At 48.5% G+C, this 16,436-nt stretch overlaps 1 protein-coding gene across 3 annotated transcripts in view; it reads left to right on the forward strand.

The window, feature by feature from the left end:
• Positions 1–2,906: 2,906 nt before the first annotated feature.
• The window catches only part of Khdrbs3 (KH RNA binding domain containing, signal transduction associated 3), a 166,019-nt gene continuing 152,489 nt past the window's right edge, over positions 2,907–16,436 (forward strand). The window contains exon 1 of one of the 3 annotated variants that reach the window (XM_036208763.1): positions 2,907–3,323. In XM_036208763.1, coding sequence (XP_036064656.1) covers positions 3,236–3,323 — 88 coding nt within the window. In that variant the 5' untranslated portion in view covers positions 2,907–3,235. Of the gene's footprint in view, positions 3,324–3,855; positions 4,150–16,436 lie in introns of those variants that run through there. The other 2 variants (XR_004946803.1, XM_036208764.1) reach the window with 2 other exon arrangements.

Consider the following 16,436-nt stretch of genomic DNA (forward strand, 5'->3'; position numbering starts at 1 on the left):
GCCAGGGTTATGTCATCTGTCTCTCCTTGGGAGCAAAGGGCTGGAAGCAGGTGGAGATCATGAATGACAGCCACCTCACCCACGGGGCTTGCAGAGACCGGCTGGGCTTCCTCTGGTAGCCTGCAATGGTGGGTCAGGTTGGCTTGGAAAGTGCTCCTTGCATCTCAGGGACTGAAAGGCAAGTCCCTGACCTGGAGCTGAGGAAAAGGTAGTCCCCCTTCCTTACATCAGCTGAGGGACTCCATGAAGGGTGGACAGGAACTGTGGAGCCTTGTGCAAGATCTGTAGTGCCCTTGCCATGAGATGCCTTTGGAGAAGGCCCCTTTTGCCGTCCTATGCCCTCTAAATCCAGAGGAGTCTCTGCACACGGTGTGTGCTCGGCGAGAACCAGAGTATTCTGGAAAGGTCTCTGGCCTAGAAGCCCAAAGACCTGAATGTAATTACTGCCTGCCGATGTCTGCAGGAAAAGTTCCAACTTTTCCCGAGACCTAAGTGTCTTACTGTCTAAAGGACTTGAAAACTTGGGACTGCAGGATGGTAGGTTCATGAAGAATGGCACAGTCAGTGGTAGACATGGAGTGCCCTGCGTTGGAGCTTATGATCCTGCCAGACTGGTGGGTGGGGACAATTTCCTGATCCTCCTACAGGAACATCAGTCTTCTTCCCTGGAGGACCTGGCATGGGCAATCACAGTGCTGGGCGCCTGCCCTTTCCGAAGGTTCTGTGAGGAGGAGGAGGAGGAGGAGGAGGAGGAGGAGGAGGAGGAGGAGGAGGGTTCCAAGCAGATGCTTCCACATCTCTGCCATCAGCTTGGTGATGTCTAATCCTCCCCAGCTGCTGGCGGGGTCATGGCATCTCTGCCAAATACTTCAATGGGGGTGGGGCACAGATCTAGTCTCACAGGTCTCAGCTCACTACCTGGGAAGGTGCAGGTGGGGAAGGTTTAGAAGAGGAGGACCTGGAAACCCAGACTTACAGTGGTGGGACCGTTGGCAGAGTATGAAATGACTCAGCCTTAGTGCTTGATGAGGAAATGGTGATAAACAGAATCTTTGCTGTATGTATCGAGAGGACAACGTGTAAAGCTGCCAGAGCAGCCTGACACTTAGTAAATACTTAATAAAGATAATTGGTAAATGCTTAATAAAGATAATTATCAGAGAAGGTTTAGACTACCATTGAGGCAGAAGATGGGAGACAGAGAGCAAGAGGTACTTTCTCCAGGCCCTCTGTCCACTTGCCCTCTCTCTTCCTTGGTGATTCTCAGAGAATCAGCAGAACTCAAGTCTAGGGAGAAAAAAAAAAGACAAGCGAGAGGCATGTGTTTCCATTTAGATGTAAAAGGAGAAAAATTCTCCCTCAAGAATCCCACACCTGCCATGGGGTACTGCTGACAGTACTGGAGGTCCAGATGTGAGGTTCGGACTTGAGGCACACTGCCTGACCAGACCAGCCTGGGGCTCAGGGTCAGAAGCAGGATCTACCATTAGGATCCCTTGTTGACGCTGCTGGGGGTTGTGCTCCACATCCCGCAGCGAGGACCACACAGATGGTGTCTGCCTGCTGCCTTTCAAGGCTTCTGTGTCAGAAAGCAGCCATGCAGGGGAGACTGCCGACGAACAGCCAGGCTTTCTTCTTGTGCTGGGTGCTTGCGAAATAGCAAACCCTCATGAGCTTTCTATAGAATGACCTCTCATCTCCACTTGTCAGACAAGGAGACTGAGGCACCGGTGACCTAACTTGGCTAAAGGGCCACAAACTAGTAACCATTTCATTTTACTGCCTCCTGACAGTTTTGACTAAAGAGACCCGGGGACACGCTTGCAGGGGATTCTGGAGTTGCACCTTACTATGTACAGGGCTCAACTGATCAGCTGTCTGGAGGATTCCTTCACAAACTTTTCTGGTGCCCTCCCCATATTCATCCTAGGCATTAGGCGTTGGAGACCTCTCCCTCAGACAAAGCTTGCTGTGCCCTGAGATAGTTCTGGGCTATGAAAGCAGAGTTACAGTTCTATGAATGGTTTCAGAACACAGGGAAAGGAAAACGAAGCGATTCAGGGGTCTGGGGAAGTCTTCAGGGCTCTCAAGGGACTATGATCCGGACTTGAACAAGAACTCTGGAATCCCTGGCTTGGTGTGGGACATTTCTCCCACACACTTCAAGGGATCTGCAAGGGGCCTAGGAGAGCCTTTGCTGGGGTTTGGTTGGGTGTTTAAGAGGGAGACATCACCACCCGAGTGCGGTGTGGTAGGTTCCCTTCTGGGGACAGTTGGAGACTCACTCATCCATGTCCCAGGCACCCGCATGTTTATCGCTAAGGAGAAGGGCAACTCCGAGCAAGTCTTGGAAGACAAAGACAGTCTGAAGGGCAGGCGCTTTTACGTAACCGACCTCTGCGCCAAGGGTCTCAGGAGACTGGCGTTCCAAGCCCGATCCCGGCGTTATTATCGTACAAATACCAGCGGACAGCAAAGAGACCTAAGTTAGGCAAGTCCGCGGAGCTTTTGAGAACGAGGCACCGGGGTCGCATCGCCTGTTCCCCAGAACCGGGCCCGGTGAACCCGGAGTCCCCAGGTTCTGCCCTTGTTCCCTTCTCCCCAGGACGAGTGACCTTGGGCACGCCACTTGACCCGTGAGCCTCAGTTTCCCAACCTGTGCACCTACAAAGCAATGCTGGGCAGCTTAGAGACGCTTCCCGGGGAGCCAGGGGTAGAGACCGGGGGGGGGGGGGGGGCGGGGGTCGGGACGCGGCCCCCCACGATGTCCCCGCCGCGGGCCCGCGCCGTCCCAGTGCCCCCACGAGGCGGCGCGCGGCGGGCGGTCGGCGCAGCGCGCAGGCGCGCCGGGCGGGGCGGGGAGGGCGCGGGGCGCTGCGCGGCGGCTCAGAGCGCGCGGGGCGGCGCGCGGGGCGGGTCGCGGCAGAGCTAGGCGTCCGCGCGGCTGGCTGGCGGGCGAGCCCGAGCAGCGCTCCTCGGCTTCCCGGCCGGCTCCTTTCGCTCATCCCGCCGCCGTGCAGCTCGCGGCCCGCAGCGCGGTGATCTGGGGCTCCACGGGGCCGGGCTGAGCGGCCGCCGCCCGCCCCGAGCCGCCGCCGCCGCCCGGCCGCCCGCCCGGCTTGGCCGCCGAGGCGCCTGGCGGGGTCCGCGCCGCCGGGGGCGGGCGGCTCGGGCTGCGGGGCGGCTGGCGCGCGCGCGCCGCGGGGCGGAGAAGCGGGCCCGGCGGCCGGCGAGCATGGAGGAGAAGTACCTGCCGGAGCTGATGGCGGAGAAGGACTCTCTGGACCCCTCCTTCACGCACGCCCTGCGCCTGGTGAACCGAGGTGAGCGCGCCGGCCGTTAACGGCACCCGCGCAGCTGGCTCCCGGGTGGAGGGAGGAGGCCGGGCGTCTGTCTGCACGGGACTGGAAGCGCATCCGTGGGGACCCCGGTGGACCCAGGGGAAACTTCTGGGCGAAACACAGCGAGCGTGCAGGGGCCTGTGTCTGGGCCGATGCTGGATGAGCCCACTGGAGAGGGAGAGTGGGGCCCCCCAGGACCTGGGGTGTTCGGGCTGTCCAAGGAGCTGGAAGAAAGCGCTGCGGGGAAATGGATGGGCTTGAGCGGATTGGCTGCGCAGGAGGTGAAGGGAACAGGTGCTTGGGTTGTTAGTGAAGTTTGGGGACCTTGGGAAGAGGTTTAGGGTCAGATTCTCCAAGCAAGATAGAGGAGGAGGACCCCATCGTCCCCGAGGGAGGAGCTCAGTCCCCTCTCCCACGATCTTCTGTGTGTGCCCAGGCAGCCACGGGCTGGGCAGTTTGCCGTTCCTGGGGGCGGGCACTCATGCCTGCCTGGCAGTCAGGCGGCCCTTGGAGGACTCAGTTTGGGAGAGGAGGCCCGCCAGAGAGCCCGTTCTTGCTCGCCCTTTCTCTCTTTGAGACAAGCTGGGCGGGTGACCCTCATTGGTGGCAGGCTTAGGGTTGAGCATATTGCCAAAGGAGCCACCCGCCTGTGCCATTTTTCACACTCCTCCAACCAGCGCGGGTGGGAAAGGAGTCGGAAAGTGCCGAGGACAGAGACACCAGGGTTTATGGAGGCACGCCTACCCAGAACAGTATTCTTCAGGCTCACTTTTGCTTTGGCTTCCTGAATCATCTGCTAGGATGGAAGGTAAATGAAGCCAGCCTTGCCCGGATCTGTCTGCTACACCCGGGTCCAGCATATTTGTGTTTCAGAGGAAGATGGGCTGGGGACCTATGGCCTTCTTCTTTTTTATTTCTTTTTCTTTTTTCCTTTCTCTTTTTCAGGGACATGACCGAGACGTTATCTGGTCAGATCTGTAACCATTTTATGAATCACTCTGTACAGTGGTTCCTGGTTATGCTTCTCTCAGTGCTGGCCCTGACTCTTTTTATTGTTGAGAGAGAAAGATGAGGCAGACATATTCTATCCCTGTGTAGATACCTGTGTTTTAGAACCGCGACCTCTGCTACTTGTCTGTTGTAGACAGTTGTCAGGAGTAGGCTGTTGTCGCCTGCTGGGGGTGGTGGAGAGACTTCCCTTCTCCACGAATTTAAGCTTCTTTGAATTGTTGAACGGAAATACATTGGCAAGCCTCTCCCGTTAATGACATACTTATTTTGATTTCTCTACTATAGCAGGCTTGAGAAAGAGTCATGGGCATTCGCTCCTAAATTAGAGAAAAAGAATTTAAGTTTTACCGCCTGGCCCTTCTGAACAGTTTTGTAGTTAGATTTCTGCAGTTTGATTTTTTACACCTCACTCTTCGTGATTTACATATATCTTTTGCTGCCTGCTGGGCTGTCATCTCTGTAAGAAATTTCTTTGTACATTGTGTGAGATCAGTGGATTAGAAATGGTCTGGACTGTGAAACCAAGCACAGTTTTCCTAGTGAAGAGACAAAAATCAAACCAGGCATGTACTCAATTAGGGAGACGAGTTTTAAAGGATCATGAGTTATTTTTAAAGTCGGGGATTATGTTCCGTGGCATATTGTCATAGCCTTGTGTTGTTAAGATGTTCACAATTCTGTCCGTTCCTGCGTCTACTGGTCTTAATAATGGCTCCATTTCCTGAACCAGATACTGGAGAGGTGTTGTTATTTAGGGCTTGTTTGGTGTTGAACTTGGTTGCCTTGGTTTTCATCCGGAGTGTAATTCTTGTAAGAAGAACATTTCTCACCTGTGAAGGAAGCTCTGGTGCTAGGATGCTCCTGTTACTGTGAGTTTTTACATGACTTGAGATGGAGGCTGATATCCAGAATGTAGTGCTCTGTCATTTAAAATATTAATTATGGGCTGTTATGTAACTCCAGCGTTACAAGTGCCGTTTTAAAAACATCGGGTCTGAAGTCAGCATTCGGGTGATTGTTGGCAAAGTTTCATTTGAAATCTGAGAAAGCATTGTTATTCTTATTTTGCTGTGTTTTTTTCCTATGAGGAAGGTCTCTTTTCAGAAGTTATGCTGGAATCTCCAACAGTAGGGAATGGTTGGCACTATGAACCTTTACTGTCCTGTGGCATGTAAGAGACTCACTCGGCAGCTAATGTCTCCAAAGCTCACAGTATTTACAGAGTTTCCACGGCACTTTGAGGCACTTGCTATCGACCTCCGTCCTCACACTTGCAGCCCTGTAGGCAAGACAATCAGTGCTTTCCCAGGAGGGCTGCTGGGACCCCTGCTGCATATTAGCCTGTAGGTCCTGAGAGTTAATTTGAATCCACATCCTCTGTCTTGAAAGCCATTCTTCTTTCTACATGCGACTTCCCAAAAAGATAGAATGAACTCTTCCTGCACGTTAATTTAAAACACTATTGAAATCAATACAGTGACTATGATTGTCCCTGGATAAGTTAATGTAAGAGAGGGAAGTCATGTGTGTGCTTTGGGAAGATTGATGTTGCTTTAAAAGATAGTGGTCTCCTCCTGTACTTCTTTGAAGAAGCAGACCTCCGCTGTAGACTTGGGGATTGAATGCTGAGGCCAAGGCACCTGCGAATTAAAGCTTTCCTGTGACCTGTTGTTTAGTTTAGTAATCAGCACCGTGCGGTAATGAGACCGTTTGTCCACGAGACATAGTCATTGCAGAATGCAGTATTCATAAACATTGATCAGTGTCCTGGCGAGTTATTACTGTTGATAGTCTTTAAGTAAGGACTTGGGCGGATGTGCAGTCAGGTGCGCTCTCTTCTAGTATAGGTAGGCTTCTACCTTTTTTCCAGGCCAATGTTTTATGATGGACATTACTTACTGAGTTGATTTTTAATTTCCAAAGATAGCTTCTCTCTCTGCCCCAAATGTAAAATTTTATTCCCCAACAAAAGTAAGGCTAATGCTTAATTGATATGAAAGACAAAAGAAATCAGGTTTGATAAGAAATGAGAGAAATCGGGTTTTGGGGTCCTCTCACTGCTCCCCACTTGTTCCCACAGACTGCCTGTGGGGTAAAGTGATACTCCTCTTGCTAGGGAGTTGGAGATGCGAGTAGTGTGGCATGCTCGCATTTTATTAGCCCGTAGGAGATCTACCCACTTACTGAAACCCTCTCCAGAATGCCTTGTGTTCTGATTTAATCTAGCACTTTGGTCAAGGTTGGATGGCTCTCTGTCTGAGTCTGTCCAAGGCAGTCCAAGACACAGCCCGTGTTTTTAATGATCTGGTTATGTATGGATGGGTCGCTGTTCCTGGCCAAGTTAAATTTAGTTGTTGGTGACAGGAGGAAGTGGAGTAGAGGACACCAGAGTGGGGTAGCCCTTGTGTCCACACTGATAAGGCCTTTGTTGATATTTCAAAATAAATGGTTTTTATGGTACCTCAATTTTTCAAGTAAGAGGGTTCTTTGCATTACTTAGGCTGTATGTGGAGCTATCTATGTGCAGAAAGAGGGCCATTAGCCCATATTTCTTTGCGATGCACGAAGTTCGTGGTGTAGCATCCATTTTTGGGGAATCCCTTTTGCAAACCTTTTTGTTTTGCTTGAATGTGCTCAGACCTGTACAGTGAGGGCTCAACAGTGAGCTTTGTGCTGGGTAAGGTGTGTGCTGGGAGTGCGATTCCCAGCTTCATCCAGAGGAGGCTGCCGTTATTTCGGTTTTGATTGTTTCTCCTCTGCTTGTGTGTGTTTTGGTTTGTCTTTGTAGGAAATGGAGGTAGTGCTTCAGATTGAGGTCAGCCACTCCCGAGTTCTATGCAGTGCCTTATGGAGAGATAGTGTTCTAGCACATGGACCTTGGGGACCCAGCCTGGGTGCCAGGCTTCTTGTGCTGGGTACTAGAGAGGAGGTGAACAACTATGCTCCACTGTGTTTTATAAATGTCTTCTTTCCTCGGGCACTTAGTCACTAGGCTGTCTTTCTGGAATACGGAGTGACTAGGAGGTCCAAATGAGCTAGGACAGTGTTTCTGAGGCCCTCTCTCTGCCTGTCCCGGGTGATGCTTGTATTCTTTCTATTACCAACACCCCAGGATGGAGAGGTCCTTGGACCTGGCTTTCAGTTGTAGAACTTGCCCTGCATGGCACACTTTCAGGATGTCAGAGAGACGGCAAAACTTGGTGGTTGGTTTTGCCATGCTGCTCTGTACAGACCCCCGGGGTCTGGAAAGTGCAGTTCCTGTAAGACTGTTGGCTAATGACAGGCGGAGACTAGGAAAGCCTGGCTCCGTGATGCGCTGTTGCATTGCCTCTGTTTCTGCCTGACCACACTGGGTTGAGAGATGCATGATATGGCGTCTATTTTTATTCTCCCCCTTCAGATTTCTGCTTTAGTTCCCCGTCTACTTTCCTCTCTCCACCAAAGAGGAGGGCTCTATTGCTTTTTTCTTGTCTCCAGTCCCAGCGCTTACCTCTGCCCTGGTGTGATGCTGCTGTTCAGATCTCATCACTCTGCTGGGAGAGTGGGAGGCAGACCTAGCCTCACCCGGCCTTGTGGCTTCAGGAGGTAGCATCAAGTGTCATGCTTGGGCCTTGCAAGCTGAACTCCAGCCTTCATGGCTGTGCTGTAAGGACCATAAAGGTAATGAATGCGAATGTGCGCTTGGCATTCAGAGCCACAGAGAGCTCTGCTCCTATCCTCTGTGGCGTGCCAGGCCTGGGGGTGGGGATGAGGACTCTAGTGTGCACATCACTGAGGAAGGAAGGCAGGCTCTAAATGAAATGTGTTAAAGCAGGCAGAAGAGCACACCAGGATCCTAAATGTGGCAGAACAGTAGGGGTCTTTCTCCAGGAGCTAATGAGAAGATGTAGTCAGATCGGCTTAGAATCAGATGTTTATTTACTTTTTTTCTTTCTTGAGGAACTTGATAAATCAGTGCACTCTGGTGTAGTCAGCCTTCCTCCTGAAATCCACAATGAGATGATAGTTTTTCTTTTTTAAATAGAGTCAAAGTAGAATTATGGAAGCCCTTGGAACTTGTCTTATAAGCCTTTTTACCTGAAGGAGTTAATCTGCAATTCCAGGTACCAGCCAGAAACTTACCTACCTACCTACCTACCTACCTACCTTCCTTCCTTCCTTCCTTCCTTTTTTTTCATTTTTATTTTTTTGGATAGGGACTCATTATGTAGCCCTGGCTGGCCTAGAACTCACAATGTAGACCAGGCTAGCCTTAAGCTCATAGAGATCCACCTGTCTGCATCACCTCATGAGTGCTAGGATCAAAGGTGTGCACCACGGCAGTCCTGCTTAGCCAGAAGCCGGAAGTCAGAGGAACAACTGAAGGTCTGTGGATGCCAAATGCCAACTTCAACATGGGTATCCAAAGACCTGTTTGCCACAGTCACTTGTGTGGCTGAAAAAAGAGAGAATGGCATGAATTTTTACCAAAACAGTAAGCAGAGTGATTATAATTGGTTAAATGCAAGCTACCACATAGAGGGCCTCTTTGGTGCCAGGTGTGTCCTGTACATTATCTCTGACCCACACCAGATCTTGCAAGGTAGGTAATTTTATCCCTGCCTTGCTGCCTTGGTTCCTCCCCCCCCCCCCCCAATGAGGCATCCTTAGCTCCAAAACAAAAAGCAGTGGAGGTGGAGCTTATAGTCAAGTTGGAACTTCAGATCTTTGTGTTTTGAGAGGATGCTTTAAGAAAGGATATGCAAGGCTGTTAGTGTTGTTTTTAAAGAAAAGTTTGAGTATGGTAGAAGCCCATTAGGAATTTCCGTTGGTGATGATGAATTTTTAAAAGAGGTGTCTGAAAATGTGCTTAAACAGAAAGGTAGCTTCCTGTGCTCCGAGCTCTAAGGAGCACTTTGGAGGGTTTTCAAGGTGGGGATCCAGACTTAATGTATGCATTTCGTGAGTCAGAGAGAACAGGATAACATGGCATAGAAAGTGTGCAAGGGCGTTGAAGAAGTCCTATAGAGCTACAGAGCTCTTTGTGTTTAATACTCGATCTGCCAGGACTGCTTCAGAGTGTATTCGATTTTCACTTAGTTTGTGGTAGAGTGAGGAAGTTTCCATCCTTTAAAACCAGGCTCCAAAAGAAAGAAGGAAATAAAGAATGTTGCGTTAACACACCAGATCACATTTCCACAAATAATAGTTTGGGCTTTCTGGAAGGGAGTGTATTTAAACACATGTGCCTCGTATTGCTAATGGTAGCAGCTGCCATTTATCAGGGGCCTTTTCTTGTTTACATGCTTTATGTGTATTATTTCATTTGATTCTTCTAATATTCTTAAAAGAATTCATCATTTTACCAATGAGAAAACTGAGCTCAGGAAGGTCAGCTAATTAATTAACCCAGCTCATGCGCCTTGGAGCACCAGGTAGAGTAGAAGTAGGTAGGCCCTATGACTGGTGTTGCTGGTTCAGCTCCTTGAATTACCTGCGAAGCGTTGCACAGTGCTCTGCCAAGCAGAACAGATTCCCCGTGTGCAGAGGGGCGGACTGGGACTGCTGCCAGTGTGGAGACTGGTGGCTTACTTTGGAACTAGCCATACCGAACAGGGACCAAACTGTGCGGAAAGAATCCTGTGATTATGGAAGGTGACACCCTTCAGGGTTGTCCATTTGTATAATTTGTCAGGCCCTCAGTGTGCCCGTCAGCAAATGTAGGATGCCGTGCTCTGTTGGCATGATTGATGGTTTACACATACGTTATGCAGAACACATAGTAGGTCCTACATTATTATTCCCTGCTGTTTTTGTAGACTGTCCTGAGACAGATGTGTGAGGTCAATGCCGGGGTCACTTTCCAGACACACAGTGTCGAGTGACACCCTAACACACAGGTCCTAACTCCATTGTGTACAGTAATCTTAGTATGATACTAGTATGGTTTTGGTTTTCCAGTCCTGGAAGTATGGGAAGAAGAATCCCTGGCTTAGGAAGCCTCTTACACCCCACCACAATCAGCAGGTAGGGTTGATTTCATGATGCTAGCTGAGGCATAGCGCCCGAAGCCTAAATTTAACAAATGAAGTTCCATAAACATTTCTTATGACTGCACAGCTTAAAGCGTGTCTGGCCCCGCAGCCTCCACAGCACAAGAGAGCTAGCTCTGAGTTGGAGGCTGGAAATTTCCATGGTTTTCACCAATCAGCTTCTGCTGCTATTTTAAGGATTTTAAAGGTGTTCTGGCATATTATCGGTGCTCTTCCTTGGCATGGTAAAGGGCATGGATGTGCGACGGCCACCTCTTTGATCTCTCCTTTCAGCATAAATCCAACACTTGGGATCGCTATTGGTTCGAGGTCCCATTGAGAAATGAGAAGGGAGCAGGGAGGGGCAGTTTTCATTCTCATTTTCCTGGTGTTAGTCTCCTGATCATGATATACATGATATACAGTTGTGCTCTCCTTGTCTTCCACTAGATGGCACTCCACATAGCTGCTGATCGGCTTCTACCTGTGCTAGCTTAACTCCTGAACTGAAATTAGTGTTAATGGACAAGCTTGAGTTTCTTTGGGTTCTCATGCATTTCTCTTACTTTTTTCAAATCTAGGGCTGTTTCTGGCCAGCATTTCGGAAGACAGTGGCATGTCTTTGTCTAGTTGCCAGGGTTTCTGAGTTCCTAAGGGGTGCCGTGCTCAGTTGCTAGTTTGCTTTTCCACACATTTCTTCCAGTCTGGTACTAACTACTGTGTGAAGTTGGTTTTGCTCATTCTACAGATAAAGTAATGGTGGCCACAGGATCATCTAAGTGTTTGAGTCATGCGGCCAACTTAGAGAGGGCTCTATGATCGAATGGAAGACTAGAAACACTGGTGTGAACACTTTCTTAAAGAGATACTGGGGTGGTCTGGCTTGTGGCTACAGGCCATTGCAGTGTGTTTCTTGGAAGAGGAATTCTAGTTCTCGCAGTCAGTTTGCATTGAGGCATGTGTCTCAAAGTCATAGATGTGCAAGCAAGTGACAGTAGGGAAAGGTCTGTCACCTGGTGTGGGGTTTTCTGCTTCTTGTTGCCTTGAGTGGTGAGTTAGAGGATCTGTCCTTACCAGGTCCAGAGCCTTGGGGGAGTTTTGAAAAAACCAAGCACAGCTCTCTTTTAAAGTGATTTCTAGCAGGGCTGAGTACTGGATCACCGCATCTAGATTCCAAAAATTGTTTTTCAATGATGCAAGTAATGTGTGTTGAAGTATTTTGAACTACTAAATTGAACTGTGAATATTTAATACAGCTAAATTGAACCAGCATAGTTCTGTCTCTGAGCTGACGACGTTCCCAGCTTTGTAAATGGCAGTGATGTTTAGTGAATTTGTTGTCACTGACATGAAGTGACAGTGCTAGTTAACGTGAGGTCTTCTTTGGTCCCCACAAGCTACCTTTTCTGTCTTGGTTTCAGACCCCAGCTCTCTCTTGCCTGTTGGTCAGGGCAGAGTGGACTGCCTGGTTTCTGTGGGGAGGGACTGGATTTTCTTACTGCCTCATATATGTTCATGACCTCCTGATGGGGAGGTGCACATGTCACATGGCTGTGCCCTCTCAGTAGTAAACACCTCTGCCTACTTCCCCACAAGAAGGGCCTGCCTTCTTTTTGAGCACTGATGACGCTCAGCTGTGATGCTGGCCTATCACCCAATCCCATACCCATTTTGGCCACTTGACCCAGTTGAGGGGTCCAGATCCAGAGCACACATTGCAGCCAGCTGCCAGATTCCCAGTGTGTTAGCGTCAACAGCCCTCTGCTGTCCCCTGCCTCTGAGGACATGCCAGTGCTCGTAGGAAGTGTCTCTGAGTTGGGGCTGTCTGATTCTTTGGCACTGTTGTGGAGGTGACAGGTTGTGTGTGAGGGCACGTGGTGCTGGAATCTTCTCGGCCCTTTTGATCAGGTTGGTGACCGGTTGACGTTATGCTGGCATCTTCCTGACAAGTAAACTGTCTCCTTTTGTAACTACTTAGACCATTTCTGGGGTTATACTTTAAAGCTAAATATTCCATGTTTGTCAAACTGTCTAGCACCTAGTATTTCTTACCTGAAACATGGCTGTGGATGTGGTATTTATAAAATGGCAGTTTTCCTACTCCTCCACTCCAGTTACATTTATCAATCGACAGTCTATGGAAAGGGGACGTTTCTTCTCTTTTGCCATTCTCTGTCCCTATTCCTTTTCCCTGCCCCTCTGTTCAGTTTATCTTATTTATCTTGCATGTTCATGGATTATTTTAATCAATGAGTTATGACCCTTTACTGTATAAACATGTTCATATCCCACATGTGCTTCTTGGGAGCTCTTTGCCTTGTACCCTTTTGATGGGAATATCACATGGGGGTATAGCTGGCCATATATATAATATATAATATCCATGGGTCCCATGTCCATGCTTTTAACCAGGGATATATTATAGAAATATTTGAAACAAAAATAGAATCTTCTTTAAACATGCACTTTTTTTTGTTATGTAAGTCATACATGATTACATAGTATTAAGCACTAACATGTATTCTGGTGATCATTTAGTGAACAGAGAAGACACAGATAGCTCAGTGTAAGTAGGCATCACACTATTTTATACACAGAGCTTGAGCATCTGTGCATTTGGGTATTTGGGGCAATCCAGGAACCAGTCACTGAAGGATGCTGGAGAGGAAACAGCATCTTGTTCCAGGGCTCATTTGCTGGTCCCTTTCTCTGAAATTAGTGCTGTCTTAGACAGTGCCCTGGTTTCTTTCATCGAGGAATGCTCTTTCAAACCCGGGTCTGGGCTGCCTCAGTGTCCTTACTTCCAGGCCCCTTGCTCAGAGGTCTGGGAAGCAGACTTGTGTCTGTTAGTGTGTCCCCATTGTCTTCTTGTGAAACACTGTTTTTTCTAGAAAAACCCAAGACTAGATATTTTTTAGGTATGCCTTCTATTAAACTCCTGTTAGTGTATCAGGAAAGCATGTAAATGAGTGATTATGTGTGCACTCTGATAAAGCTTTGTAAAAACAGGCAATGTGCAAGGCTGTCTTGGGGTGAGTCAGCCTACCTCAGACTGCTCTCCTGTTGCAGACTGAGGATCAGATCTGGTAAGTTTTGTTTTCCCGGTCACCCACAGAGGGGGCACAATAGAAGGTGTTGTCTGAATTAAATGGTAATTGAGCTACATCTACTATAGACCACTCATTTCCCTTATGTAGGTCTTTCCAACATACTGCGACTTGCCAATATACCTGGAAGATAAGAGTCTTTTTAAGCATTTTATGCATGTTACTCAGTGTTTCATTATTGTATTGGGAAATTAATTTTGTAAACATAAGCGAGTATGTTTTCTTGGCATGGTGAAACAGGAGATGCCTTCTGTGTGGGAGGTAAGGAAGGGGAGTGTGTGCCCACACACACACATGTAGAGGCCAGAGGCTTAGATCAGGTGTTCTTCCCAGCTGCACTCCACCTTATTTTTTCAGACAGGATCTTTCACTGAAGCTGGGGTTCGCTGATTCAGCTGCACTGTTTGGCCAGCACGTCATAACGGTTCCTTTTGTCTGTTTATCCAGGCTAGGCTTACAAGCATTCTGCTGCAGCAGCTGGCTTTTTGCATGGGTGCTGGGGATCCCAGCTCAGGTCCTCATGCTTGCATGGTGAATACAAATGCAGCCATCCCCCCTCTAGTACTTTCTTTGTAAAGCCCTGTCTAAAGGCAGAACCAAGCTGCTGCAGGTCATGGTCCCTGACCCTCCTGTGGCCTCATGTTACTTTTTCAGGCTCAGCAGAAAGGCAAGATTTTGGCATCAGTCATCTGAGTGAAAAAAATCTCAAAATTACATTTTTCTTTTCATTATAGGATAGACTTGTTTCTCAAAATTGTCTTGATGTAATTTATTGTTTTAAGGAGGGTTTTCTCAGGAGTGATCCTATTCCCAGAGGAAAGTCTGGTGTTAGGAAAGATCACCTGTGGTGGAATCACACAGTCTGTACTGGAGCAGTGGTTGGCACCGAAGCAGAGCCTAGGTGGCTACAGCACACAGCAGTAGCTTGACTAGGAGATGTGATTACACCACGTAAGACATCTCTAATGGCCTGGAGCAAACTGGGCTTTTCCTAATTGTCTCCTTTTCATATTATTATCATCATTATTATTCCTAGAAGTCTCGCATTCATCAGCAGGCCTTCGTGTGTTTGTTGGGAGCCGCAGGAAGTGTCCTCAGCCTTGTCTTAGATGGGTTGACAGTTCTGCCCACAGACACTTTATGACTGAGTGAACTTAGCCTACTTTTGATTGCCACTGGGTGGCTGACCTTGGAGACCTTGTTACATCTGCAGGGGTTCTGTTTTGTTTTTTTTTTTAAATAATTGTTTACTCTTTGGTTCTTACATGAATATCGTGAAGATGCTATTCCTTGGTGCCCCTGCATCTCCGTCTCCTTCCATACCCTGGCAAAAGACTTTCTCTGCTTTCTGACATAATACCCATTGTTTAGTAAAATGCTCATCAAACCAGATAGTCAGAATCCTCAGTGTTCAGTCTGTTCCATAATTTTTTAAGGCACAGTCTGTCTGTAGCATAAATTGGTGTCAATTTACTGTGTATCCCAGACTGATCTAGAATTCATGACTTTGCTGCCTCAGTCTGCCAGTCCTGGAGTTACAGGTATGCGCCCCCAGGTCCAGAGTATTGCTCTGTGTTTTCACGGTCTTCAGTGACTTAGAAGGCTAAGGAGAGAAGAATTAAGAGGTGTAATTTACCAATTGCTTGATTGTGTTCTGGATGATTCTGTCATATCACAGTTTCACTTTTCTCCATCCTTGGACAGTTCAGCGGTGCATTAGCTTTGGTGATACATTCTACAGACTTTAGTGTTCTCATTCCTAAATGGTCCTGGGAGAATCTGTGTGAAGTGCTAACATATTGTCATGTCCGTAAAATTCAGCCATCCTCCTTTCCCCAAGTCTAGTGAGCTAGCAGCACACACGTTACTGTTTTTAACTTTAGGGAGTCCAGCATGGACTAGTAGGCCCAGAGTTTGTGCTCCTTGGATACTTCTTTGAGATACTTAGAAGAGGGCAGAAGAATTTTTCTCTCACCTGTTTTGGTAGCATGTTTGCTTGCAGTAAAGAATTTGTAGCGATTTATGTAGAGTTGGAGAGTTAAACAAAGGAGAAGCATGACTTTGCACTGAGGAAATCATAAACTTCTCGGGGCACCTCCAGTAGGCTGGCAGGGTGTGTGTTTCTCCCAGTCCTTCTCAGGCCAGAGCAGGGTTCCATCCTTACACAGTGGGAACACGGCTAGGCTGGGCGAAGTGCTGGAACACAGAGCTGGCTAATATGTTATCTCTGCTTAAAGAGTTTCCAGCACAGTGGGGAGGCAGCCAAATTAAAAGACATTTATATTGTAGGGTGGTAAGTGCTGTAATAAAGACAGCCTGGATCCTGTGGCCCTGCTTAGGAGCAAGCAGTGCATTATTCTAGTCAGGGGAGGGAAGAGGGACTTCAGAGTGGCCCTGATGGAGAGCTCAAACATCCTTGATTCTTGGGGGAGGAATGCTTTTCCTTAGCGTCAAAACATGGCCTCTCTGAAGACTGCTGCGTGCTCCTTGTCTACTGTGTAGTAGAAAGGACTCATGTCCTCGTCTGTCTGTGTCCCTCGTCCAGCGCCTCTACCAGTACTGTGCACTGGTCCCACTGCATCAGTCACAATGGAGTTTGGAAGTCACTCTCCCAGGAGGACCTAACTAAGCACCTTAGAGGTGGGGAATGTGCCTCAGTCTCGCGCCTCACTGTCCTGTGCCAGGCCCTCAGAGCTTAGCCTGGAGAGGGTGGGCACAGCATAGCTGGTTGCTCCCCGTGTTTTCATGTGGGATTCCTTCTTTCAAGTTGCTTTGGCGAGCGAAGGCAGTAGATTGTTTTTCTTGTGAGTTTCCAACAGCTGGCCTTGAGGAGATCTGTCATTTCTCAGACACCTATGTCGGGCTTGTGCATTCTGAGGTTTGTGGATGAACCATGACAGGAGAGGGCTAGCCAGAAAGGCAGGCCTCTCTTGTCACCTTTTCCTAGCTTACTAAAGAGTGTGTCT

The sequence above is a fragment of the Onychomys torridus genome, chromosome 16, assembly GCF_903995425.1.
Source record: "Onychomys torridus chromosome 16, mOncTor1.1, whole genome shotgun sequence".
NCBI lineage: Eukaryota > Metazoa > Chordata > Mammalia > Rodentia > Cricetidae > Onychomys > Onychomys torridus.